Genomic DNA, 12816 nt, shown 5'->3' with positions numbered 1-12816 from the left:
ACTTTATTGGTTGTTAGTACTTCTGGAGGCTACTGGCATCATTACCAATGTCACAGTTACCTCAGAGTCCCAAAGCTGCTTACTGGCATTGGAATACAATGCCCAGTACTGCAAAAACTCACGTCTGCCAAAACCTACATGTTAGCTGCTACCATGGCCAGAGGAAAAATGGGCTCTGTCTCCCTTCTGCCTTCCAAATCTGGTGTAGGTGTATATTATTGGTAGAACCTAAATTTCTTTTTTCTTCTCATTTTATCAGTGCTCTTTTTATTTTGTTTAATATGTTTATTGAACACCCACTATGTGAGATCTATGTTAGATTTTCATATAATAAGATTCTTGTTACAGAGCCAGAAATTGGAAGCCCTGTATTCATTGGTTGCATCTACCACCAAACAAAATTGTTCCTTCTTATTTTTCCCTTAACGCTTTGTATATTCTTCTGTTTTAGCATCACACTATATGGTTTCCACATATCTGTCTTCCCTGTTAAAGTTGAAATTTCTTGAGGACAGAAGTTAAATATTAAATTTTATAGTCCCAGTGCATGTCTATGAAAGTTTGATTGGTGAGGATGGATGGATAGATGGATACAATAATGAACAAATGCTAATAATCTTATGATTAAACAATTACTTAAGTCACCATTTGACCAGGTAATAATAAGGTCACTTCCTAATGTAATAACTGGTAATGTGCCCTTAAACTCTGATACGCTTACAAAAGTTTTCTGAAGATCAGCTTACAAAGCTTCTAGGGACTATAAGAAGGCATAGTGGAAAGCAGATGCTTTATGGGCGACAGGATTCCAGTGTAGTATGTATAGACCGCTGATTGTTCCAGATCTGGTCAGGAGTCATTGATGAGGACTCTTTAATGATGAATTAGTCCACAGGTATATTTAGGCACAAAGATCTTTGTGTTTAACTCAGTAAACAATAGGGTCTGGTTTCACTGCGAACCTTTCAATCTTCAGGAAATTCTCATTGAGAAATTAATTATTTTAGACAAACGTAAGTTGTTATGTGTTCAACAATACTTGGTCAAAGAACTTACGATGCTTGGAGTAAGTTTTTGCGCTGTTTCTTTAATCTTTGTGGGAAGTGCCTTAAAATGTCTTACTGTCCGTCAGACACATCTCTCAGCCCAGAATATGACCAAAAGAGTTCCAGTTTCTGTGTTGTTGTTTAGTTATGTAAACCTAATATGTCAGAATATTCATGAAAAAAAAACTTTATGAATACTTTAATGAAAGTTTTGTAAATGTAAATGTAGGATGAGTCAATTTAGGAAACTCTTCATATAATTTCATAATATGACATTAAACCATTTTTTTTCTTCCAGGGTGCTCTGGGACAGGGCTCAAATTCTCAGCTCATGGCCGTCCAATACACAGAAACCACTAGTATCAGGTAAGAAAGTGTGGAAACTCATGACTAAGGAATTTTAAGTATCTAGTATTTTAGTAAAGTTGAAATGCACACTTCCCTCCATTTAAAACTAGTTCTCGTCATTATCCTGTAGAAATAGATAATTCAAATGTATATAGTAACTCTGAACCAGAATATTTCATTCATTTACTGTATATATATTTAAAAATGGATATTAAAAAATACCATTTTTGACACATCCTTGTGATGGCATATTATTTCTTCATTAGTTAAGAATGTTTTAATCTCTGTACCTTTCTCTCAACCTTGATGTAAACCTGAAACTGCTATTTAAAAAGTCTTTTTAAAAATGTTCTAAATAAGTTAAGTTTACCTTGTTTATTCATGTATTCTGTATTTAAGAATCCACCTACTTGCGAAAATTTGTAACCCCAAAATCAGTACTCAAAAGTGCTTTCATAGTCATTTGCATTCCCAGCTGAAATTTAACAAAGCCGTACTCTGCCTTCTGTTTCAGCTCTCATACTGTAAAAAAAAAATTGTCCTTTTTGAGATCTATTTAGTGCCATATCTTTCACATTTTGTGCTTTTGCTTGTGAATTCTTTGTTTAAAATGGCCCCCATGCATAGTACTAAAGTGCTGCCCTAATTGCTCGCAAGAGTGCAAGAAAGCTGTATTGTGCCATGTGGAGAAAATGCATATTAGATGAGCTTCATTCAGGCATGATTTACAGTGCTGTTGACTGTGAATTCAATGTTAATGAATGAACAGTATATATTAAAGAAGGTATCTTTAAATAGAAACACATAAAACAAGGTTATATGTTGATCAGTTGACAAAAATGTTGTAACTTGGGGCTCACAGAAACCTACCCTTTTTCCCCTTAGGAGGATGGTTTAGGATTTGCTAATTCATTGTTCGCACTGACTTTGTAGAACATCGGCCACCATAAATAATAAAAATTGCCTTATTATTCAAAATATTATGGTCAGAAATGGCCTATTGAGTACATGAAATTATTTTAAAGGAAATTCTTGTGACTCACGTATGATTTCCTCTTAGGTCAATCTTCCCCTCCTCTTAAGTTAATACAGTTTGATTGAAGACATAAAAGAAGAATATATAAGAAAGAAATACATATGTTTTCTTTTTGAAGAAAAAATGAAACATTATTTCTTTAACTCTCCTTTAACTTTTGGATGTTGGCTTATTGTGCTAAACAGTAAAAAAAAAAAAAAACCCTAGAAAATATCATTAAGAGCTATATTAACATCATTTGAGTGTATCTTTTGGGATATGATGGGGTCTGAGGTACTATAGTTTTAGTTACAATTTTATCAAGGCACTGACATGGTACTTTTAGTATCTATGGCTAGCAATTGTTGAGTGACTCCTATGGAACAGGACCCGTGCTTGGTAGTAACATTTCTGACCCTCGTAATAGTACTATAAGGTTTATATGGTTATCTTCATTTTACTGGTGAGGAAACTGAGGTAGCTCAGAGATTGATTCCCCCAAGAATACCTACTTGAGGAGTGGAGTGGGAATTCAGAGCCAGGTCTATTTGTTTCCAAATCCTAAGCTTTTTTCACCTTTCAGTTAGCCTTGTAGGCAATCATGCCTTCACAGATTTGACAGAATGGTGAAAAATAACTTTTCTTCAGACTTAATGTTTGTTACCAAAATTTTAAAATCACGCAAACCAATGCAGAAATCTATTTTCTGATACTTTTATTGTTTTTACATGCTTGACTGTCTGGTGCACTTTAGAGCCTTGATACAGAAATGAGAGTTCTAGGTTTAGTGAATTGGATCTTACAGACATCCTGACCTTGAGCTTTTCAGAATGTTATTATAAAAATTACTGCCAAGATACTGCTAATATTTTGATTGAGAGAGATGCTTACAATTCAGATGTCACCTTAGAATGGGAACATTTTTGAGAGGATAGAAATTTATTAGTTTAAGTACACTTTGCCATTTTCTTACCTCAGCAGGAACTCAGGGAGTGAGCTACAGGTGTATTATGCTTCACCCAGAAGTTATCAAGACCTCTTTGAAGCCATCCACAGAAGGGGAGACACATTTTATGTTGTGTCGTTTCGAAGGGTAAGTTCATTTTCAAGGAATAAAGGAAGTATTTTTGAAAGCCTCCTGTATACAAGGCGCTGGGCTGAATACTGTGGAAGAAAAAAAGATAGAGATAGGAAGCAATATAGAATAAACTATGTGAGTAAAACAGTCTAAGTGCTGTAATACATGCTTGACTTTGAGCTGTTCAGCACTATGGAGAGGTGCATGGAATTGATGTCAGGCAATATTTAGAAAATATAAACTGCTTATAGGTTTTTATTCTTTTCCATCTTGATAGCCATACTGTTTGTTTAAAACTAAAGAAGCAGCGCAAAGATAAAAATTTCTTTTCAGGCATTGTGGTGATATTCTCATTTGGTTATTGAAAAGTAGACTTCCCAAATTTTGGTTTAATATGAATCATGGACTGATTAATATATTAATTATGGAATGTTTGGATCTAAGTTCCTCAGCCTCTCTAGTCTTCTTTACTCTTCCCTTTATCAAGCATTTACTCCTGTTAGTGAAGAATGTGTTAGATAATCAGTCAGCTTATGCAGAAGGAAATGTTTATATGAGCACTTTTGAGTGTTATAAATGTTAGACTTACTGGGGAAAAATGCTTAGCTTATTTACATTCCATCTACTTTTCCTCTAAAATGAAAATATAGTCTCCATAGGAGTTGCCATATGAATATTTCTGTTGGAGTGCTGTATGTTAGTTAAACCAGGAGCCCATGAATGAGTTAGAATTCCTTGGTGGTCTATATCCTAGGTTTTTCTTTTTCTTTTTTCTTAAAAGAATGTGGAGGGGGCATAATTAGAAATAAGCATATACTAGCAGTAAATGATTCAGTCTCTGATTATTGTCACCCCTCACTATCACTGTTGAAATTCTCAGTTAACTCAGTTCTTTTCCTAACATGTAAATATCTAGCAGCTCAGAATTTTGGACCAGAGAACTTCACACTTGAAGATTAGGGAAATCAAACATTTCATGTATTTTTAGTTATTAATCAAATATGCTAGGAGATTTGGAAGACTTTAGTGATATAGAAATCTCATGATTTCTGCCTTTTCACAAAAACTCCCTGTGCTCAGCCTGTTCTCGCAGACATAATTGTCATATTTCTATACTGCACCAGCCTCAGAGTTCATTTTCAGCAGCAAGAGGGCAGCTGAGGACAGGGTTTCGGCAAGGCTCCAACTGTGTTGACTGATGAGAACTAAATATTAACTTTGTGTTGACACAATCACATTTAAAATGGAGGGAAAAACAAACTTCTAAATATGGGATCTAGCACCACAAAGAGACTTGATGGATATTAAAGTGAATGTGTTGAAGTATATGTTATGGAAGTCATCACAAAAGCATATTTTTAACACTCACATAGCCAAATACTTTTTCTTAGGTTTGGGATAATTTCTCTATTATTTGATAAAAACAGTACAATATTTATTAAAAGTAGCCATTGTCAAGCCACGGATTGATGTGACTAGTAACATTTTTCTATGGAAGAGAAAAAGTATTTGTTACAAAGAAAATAATCCTAGCCTTAAAAGGACTGTATTTTTATAAAGGAAGATGGATGGTATTTTTTTTTAATATGTGCATTACATTTCTTGCATTTGTAAAAGCTGTTTCTTATTAGTTTGCTGTAAAAGGTGCTACTAGAGAATAATTTATCACTGTGCCATCCCCCAATCCTTTGATGTTCCAGAAGAGACAGTCTTATGTTTAAAAATACTGTTAGGACTATATCTTACATTCTGTTTGAGGTTTTCAGTTCCTAATTAATGATTTATCATATCTTAGTGTTTTATATCAAGGTAAGGTAAGGATAAACCTGAACTTAATTAGATAACAGTAGTTAGGGAGAGAGAGACAGTATTCTTTTTCACTTTTTCTTTCTTGCTTTGTTTCATTTTAGCAGTAGGGATAAAGAAGTTAATTTTACCATCATGACTATAAACTATGTCACTGGACAGGAATTTGATTCTTAAACAGTGGATTGTTCTTTTTGTTTTTGCTAAAATGCAAATGAAAGAAGTAAATGATCTCATGTCTTGGTTCTCTTTTCCATTTTTAAGTATGAAATATTCTAACAGTTTCATCAAAAAGGCTGGTGGCATCATTTCTTGTGCAGAAGGATATAGACTTTTTCTCCTACTTAGGTTCTTAATTTCATTGACAGAAATCATTGTAATTAATGCTGTGCGACTGCATTAGAAATTAAGGGATACAGGAATTCTGATGCCCTAAAGTTTTGCTTAGGATAAGCCAGATTAACAGAGCCAATAAACAAGCCATGTTGTTTTATTTTATAATTGGACAGGTGTTAAACAAAATATTTAATACCTAAAAAAAATGTGGCCATTGACTGTTTAGTATACCATTATTTAATAAACCAGCTCTCTCCCAAACTTAAACTCCCTCGTACCGCACACTCCTGCACCCTTTAATCTCATTACAGTTGAGCTGCTGAAATGATTTCTCCAAAGCAGACTCAGTCTTGGGTAACTACTGAGGTCCTGTTATAGGTCAGCAAGGAAGAATGCTTATGATCCCAGTAGTCCCCACAGAGCTTCCAACCTTTCCGGTTCTTTTGATTTAAGTTTCTGCCTCCAACGTAGAAACCTCCTTTACTTTCTTTGTTTTGTTCCAGGTATTCATAACTCGTTTTCTTACAAGTATTTTGTCTTTCTCTCCTCTCTTTGACTTACTTTAGTGTGATTTGGAGGGGAGTTGGGGGTAGGTGGTGGGAAATAACTTTTTCTCAAACTTTAATATTTGAATGTGGTATAACTGATATAAAAATAAGAAATCCAACTAGATTTAATGTTTATTTTTTCTTAATGCTTTCATATGATAGTGTAGGGAGGGAGGAAGTAGTTTAAAGAATATTAGAAAAAGAATTCAAGAGTGTGGGACAGGTATAAATACTCAGGAAAACTCAAGTAAAGTAGGATGAGAAAGTGATTCCAAAGAGACGGGAAGAGGGAGAAAAGATAACATTGAGAAGAAAGGTAGGAAAATGATACTTACTTTAACTATAACTCCAATAAACATTGAAATACTATCCTGAGATTCTGCTTTCTTATCCATTAACAACCAGAGGAAGGCATTTTTTATCTTCCCAGGGCAATTTCCCATTAAGGACAGGTTCTCTTTGATTCAGATGGCTGTGAATGTCAGGTCACCATATAATCTTCAGTCTTGTTTGATATGTCTTTTTTAGAAGAGATAGATGCCTACTTTTGGAGCACTTTTTGTTTCTTTTATATTTTTCATGTTCAGTACCTGTCCTTCAAATCAAAAGATTTTCTTTTCATCTGTTTCAGATACATACCTAATGTAGCTCTGTGCTGGCCTCAGAGATGTTTCTTCTCTTCCTGAGTACTTTATGTATTCTAGACATGGTACAATATTTAGGTATTTCACATCTTCTTGGTCTCTTATAAAAAAAAACTTAGAACAGTATCATATGTATGGATTTTAAGGATAACTTTAAGCCATATGGTCTTATTGTAAGATACATGGGAATTGAAGAAGCACAAGAAACTGGTCCAGGAGCTAAGTAGTCCCTCTGTGCTTGTTCTTCACAGACTGGAATGTACAATAGTCCTCACGGAGAATTGGAGTAGTGGCTTGTTGTCATTCCTGATTCAACAGCCGCTCCAGTAATTCCACTGAAGTCTTTTTCACACATTGCTCATTCAGATTCCCCAAACAGAAAGAGGGTCTGATTGTTCTGTGTGTGTGTGTGTGTGTGTGTGTGTGTGTGTGTGTGTGTGTGTGTTTACTATATCTTATGTAGAATTGCTGTGACAGCCTTGGCTCATGATCCATGATCCATGATCCATGATCCATTCATTTGTGACCAGGGTTGGATTCCAGGACAGGGGAATAGGGTTGATTTCATTAAATGTATTATCTTGCTTTGTAAGCCAGCAACTTTAGGCAGAAGGAATGGCTTCTGAGAAAATGATTTTGGTACGTCCTTAGAGCTTCATAAACTGTTTATTATGTTACACAGCCCTGCTTTTAAAAAAAATTCTTTCTTGTATTGTCCCTAATTGTTTGATCTTAAAGGCTTGTCTTCTCATCTATATCATAAGCCTCTTAAAGGCAAGAAGTGTCATATGCTTTTTAATTACCACTCCTGACACTCAGCACAATGCCAGCCACTCAGTGCTTATAAAACAGGACAATTTTAGGTATGGTTCACTGAGAGAAGTCACAGTGATGGAAGTTCATTGTTTTTCGGAATCATATAAAGGGTATTTTTACATCTGTTTTCTTAAAGAAATTTGCATCTATTTTACTGACATAAGCAGTGCTGAATTCCCTGGAAAGTTCAGTTAGAGATGACCCTTCTTCTGTTCCCTTATGGTTGTACTAGCCAGAGATATGTCAGTTTTGTTCTTGTCTCTGAGTCTAAGCTTTTAAGCTAAAAAAATCACTTTGGTGAAATGTTTGACTGTGAAATGTTTGATAATCAGTAGGTAGAACTTTGAGGTACTCATATCCACATTTTTTTTTTTATATATTTGGTGGAAACATTTTGGATTTGATTGTTAGACCTCACTGCTTTCTTTTGTGGAGAAGAGACAGTATCTGGTATCTCTACAGATTCAGTCAGCATAAGTCAGAAACTTGAAATTTTGTACTATATATAAAATAAACAAGCAACAACTTTCTTCTGAATAGCATAGGGAACTATATTCAATATCTTGTAGTAACCTATAATGAAAAAGAATACGAAAACAAATATATGTATGTATATGTATGACTGAAATATTATGCTGTACACCAGAAATTGACACAACATTATAAACTGACTATACTACAATTAAAAAAAAAAAAACAACTTGAAACTTTGGACAAAGAACAGGAAAGACTATAATTAGTGAAGAATGGTTGACTGGTGATGTTATTGGTTCAAAATGTTTACCTAAAGTTTATTCCCATGGAAGGCCATAAAAGAGAATTCCACAGAATAGTAATGATATTTTCTAAATTAATGCCTAAATTAATACCTAGTACATGCTTAGAAGAATGGCATATTTTCTTAATGCATAATGTTTATTTCTTGGAATTTTTTTGTTTAGTATGTATAATTTTATATAAAACCTTCAGAGGCAAGAGAAATTTCCTTAGTAATGAAAGGAAAATAATTTATAAAGTCTACTTCGAAAGGATACAGCTCCTTTTGTTTTGGGGCTTTACAACTTGAGCCTACACATGAATCTTGGAGTTTGGCCATTTTCTTATCTCTACTTTTATGGCCTTTTGGCCAAATTCTTTCTCTGGCTGGAAAAAAAAAAAAAAAAGAATAAATGAATTTGGAAAGATACTTACTTTTTTTAAAAAAAAAAAAGTCTTATCTTAGAAGAGAGACTTAGGAAACAACCTTGTAGAGGGCTTTTTTCTAAATAATTTTTAGCTTAATTTGAAATATACTGTCATTCAGGTCTAAAGCACATTATAAAAAATAGAACAGAATTGCCTGAGAATCCATTTAAACTAGGTTTATAAGTTTACTTAATAATTATATCAATAACATTATCTTTATATATCTATTTTCTGTACATTTCATTTATATACAAATACTGACACCTTTAATGTATACAGCCATTATAGTTTACAAACCCCTTTTACATATATTATCTTGTTACTTCCTTACACATAATAAAGTATGTATTCCTAGTCTTGTTTTACAGATGAATAAGTGAGGCAAAGAGAGGTTAAGTGGCTTGTGTAAGGACAAAGAAATGATGAGCAGTGAAACGAGGGCAGGAATTGAGGTGTTCTAATTTAACAAAAATGTTTTTCATTACATTTTGGTGCTGCATTTTAGATGTATTACAGTGTATTTAAACAGCAAAATTACTCTATTCCTCCAAAGCCAACCATGTTGTGTTGCCAAATCTCCTAGACAGTTTTGCTGGAGTTATTACATAACAATAAAAAATTTTTGTTAATTACCTGATTGTTGATTAAGTGCTTTATTAGGTTACACTTTCTAGTAGTAAAGAATAACCTAATGGTCTGAAAGATTATGGTATATCTTCAGACTTCAAACCAAGGGAATAGAAGAAATAGACTTTCAGAGTTTCTGGTTTCTTTTTAAAACAATTGGGAAAAAAAAAATCTTTGCTGTGTCTTTAAAAGGAAGTACTTTTAGCCAAAATAGACACTATTTTAATGATTAGTACTCTAGAACTTCTCATAGAGAAGTGTGGTTTTTGTGCATGTGTAAATACATTTTATTATGGATTCTGTATATGGCATGCCAGATTCTTGAGATCAAACACTTTTGATCTCAAGCTCCTTGTTAAATAAGAGTTACTGTTGTGTGGTTTCAGGGGATTTAGTCATTTGTTCCTTGGCTCTGTAACAGATTCCTAGCTAACATAAAAAAATTTTTCTATTCCTTGAACTTTTCAATTGCAAACTCTAATATAACTTGTTTTATGTTTGAAAAATGAGTCTCTGTAACTAGACTAGTAAGTAGTCATGGTAGAATAGACATGGACACAAAAAAGTTATGAATAATTTGAAGTCTTCAAAATTCTCAGGATGGTAAGCAAGTCCATCTGAGTAAGGATAATTTTCCAACCATTTGTTATTCATGTGCTCTATTTAGTAGTCTTTATTTTATAGTGTGTTTTTCATATGCATTTGCTTAATATCCTGTTTTAGGTTTCATGCTTTCTCTGGGCAGGGATGAAGTTTATTCATTCTGTTTTATCTTTCTACAAAGTCTGTTGCAATGTACTGCAGACTGTGCAGAGCAAGTCCTAAATAGATGTTAGGGCTCAAACTGCCACTTATTTGTGCCTTTTAACCTTATTTTTTATATCCCACCATCCAAAAGATTACTAGAGGTGGGGCCTGCAGAAACAAAGAAGGAAACTTTTCTCAATGCATGTTTGAAATTACTTTTGTAATTTGAATAACAATGAAAATTTAAAAATATATAGTTTCCTTTGATATGGGTGGTCCTTTAGCTGCAGAAGAGAATAACTTTTTTTTTTAATATATATATTTTTATTGAAGTATAGTCAGTTTACAATGTTGTATCAATTTCTGGTATACAGCACAATGCTTCAGTCATACATGAACATACACATATTCATTTTCATATTGTTTTTCAGAATAAGTTCCTTCATTATACTGAATATAGTTCCCTGTGCTACACAGTATGAACTTGTTGTTAATCTATTTTATTTTATTTTTTTAACATTTTTTTATTGATTTATAATCATTTTACAATGTTGTGTCAAATTCCAGTGTTCAGCAGTTTTTCAGTCATACATGGACATATACACACTCATTGTTACATTTTTTTCTCTGTGAGCTACCATAACATTTTGTGTATATTTCCCTGTGCTATACAGTATAATCTTGTTTATCTATTCTACAATTTTGAAATCCCAGTCTATGCCTTCCCACCCTCCGCACCCCTGGCAACCACAAGTCTGTATTCTCTGTCTATGAGTCTATTTCTGTCCTGTATTTATGCTTTGTTTTTGTTTGTTTGTTTGTTTTTGTTTTTGTTTTTTAGATTCCACATATGAGCGATCTCATATGGTATTTTTCTTTCTCTTTCTGGCTTACTTCACTTCAAATGACATTCTCCGGGGACATCCATGTTGCTGCAAATGGCATTATGTTGTCGGTTTTTATGGATGAGTAGTATTCCATTGTATAAATATACCACATCTTCTTTATCCAGTCACCTGTTGATGGACATTTAGGCTGTTTCCATGTTTTGGCTATTGTAAATAGTGCTGCTATGAACATTGGGGTGCAGGTGTCATCCTGAAGTAGGGTTCCTTCTGGACACAAGCCCAGGAGTGGGATTCCTGGGTCATACGGTAAGTCTATTCCTAGTCTTTTGAGGAATCTCCACACTGTTTTCCATAGTGGCTGCACCAAACTGCATTCCCACCAGCAGTGTAGGAGGGTTCTCCTTTCTCCACAGCCTCTCCAGCATTTGTCATTTGTGGATTTTTGAATGACGGCCATTCTGACTGGTGTGAGGTGATACCTCACTGTAGTTTTGATTTGTATTTCTCTGATAATTAGTGATATTGAGCATTTTTTCATGTGCCTTTTGATCATTTGTATGTCTTCCTTGGAGAATTGCTTGTTTAGGTCTTCTGCCCATTTTTGGATTGGATTGTTTATTTTTTTCCTATTGTTTTGTATGAGCTGCTTATATATTCTAGAGATCAAGCCTTTGTTGGTTTCATTTGCAAAAATTTTCTCCCATTCCGTAGGTTGTCTTCTTGTTTTACTTATGGTTTCCTTTGCTGTGCAGAAGCTTGTAAGTTTCATTAGGTCCCATTTGTTTATTCTTGCTTTTATTTCTTCTAGGAGAAAATTTTTGAAATGTATGTCAGATAATGTTTTGCCTATGTTTTCCTCTAGGAGGTTTATTTTATCTTGTCTTATGTTTAAGTCTTTGATCCATTTTGAGTTGATTTTTGTATATGGTATAAGGGGGTGTTCTAGCTTCATTGTTTTACATGCTGCTGTCCAGTTTTCCCAACACCATTTGCTGAAGAGACTGTCTTTATTCCATTGTATATTCTTGCCTCCTTTGTCGAAGATGAGTTGACCAAAAGTTTGTGGGTTCATTTCTGGGCTCTCTATTCTGTTCCATTGGTCTATATGTCTGTTTTTGTACCAATACCATGCTGTCTTGATGACTGTAGCTCTATAATATTGTCTGAAGTTTGGGAGAGTTATTCCTCCAGCCTCTTTCTTTCTCTTCAGTAACGCTTTGGCAATTCTAGGTCTTTGATGGTTCCGTATAAATTTTATTATGATTTGTTCTAGTTCTGTGAAATATGTCCTGGGTAATTGGATAGGGATTGCATTAGATCTGTAGATTGCCTTGGGCAGTGTGACCATTTTAACAGTATTGATTCTTCCAATCCAAGAGCATGGGATATCTTTCCATTTTTTGAAGTCTTCTTTAATTTCCTTCATCAATGGTTTATAGTTTTCTGTGTATAATTCTTTCACCTCCTTGGTTAGATTTATTCCCAGATATTTTATTACTTTGGGTGCTATTTTAAAGGGATTGTTTCTTTACTTTCTTTTTCTGTTGATTCATCGTTAGTGTAAAGAAATGCAACTGATTTTTGAACGTTAATTTTGTAACCTGCTACCTTGCTGAATTCTTCAATCTAGTAGTTTTTGTGTGGACCTTTTAGGGTTTTCTATATATGGTAACATGTCGTCAGCATATAGTGACACTTTTACCTCTTCTTTTCCAATTTGGATCCCTTTTATTTCTCTCTCTTGCCTGATTGCTGTGGCTAGGACTTCCAGG

The 12816-nt window shown here is 34.0% G+C and overlaps 1 protein-coding gene across 1 annotated transcript in view; it reads left to right on the top strand.

Annotated features, from left to right (window-relative positions):
* ATF6 (activating transcription factor 6) overlaps positions 1-12816 on the top strand; it is a gene marked incomplete at its 5' end in the record, with an annotated part of 166906 nt that overhangs the window by 64536 nt on the left and 89554 nt on the right. The window contains 2 exons of the mRNA XM_006173144.2: positions 1345-1412; positions 3388-3502. Coding sequence (XP_006173206.2) covers positions 1345-1412; positions 3388-3502 — 183 coding nt within the window. The remainder of the gene's footprint in view (positions 1-1344; positions 1413-3387; positions 3503-12816) is intronic.

This window comes from Camelus ferus, chromosome 21 (genome assembly GCF_009834535.1).
Source record: "Camelus ferus isolate YT-003-E chromosome 21, BCGSAC_Cfer_1.0, whole genome shotgun sequence".
Lineage (NCBI taxonomy): Eukaryota > Metazoa > Chordata > Mammalia > Artiodactyla > Camelidae > Camelus > Camelus ferus.
This window is presented reverse-complemented; position numbering and strand designations above follow the sequence as displayed.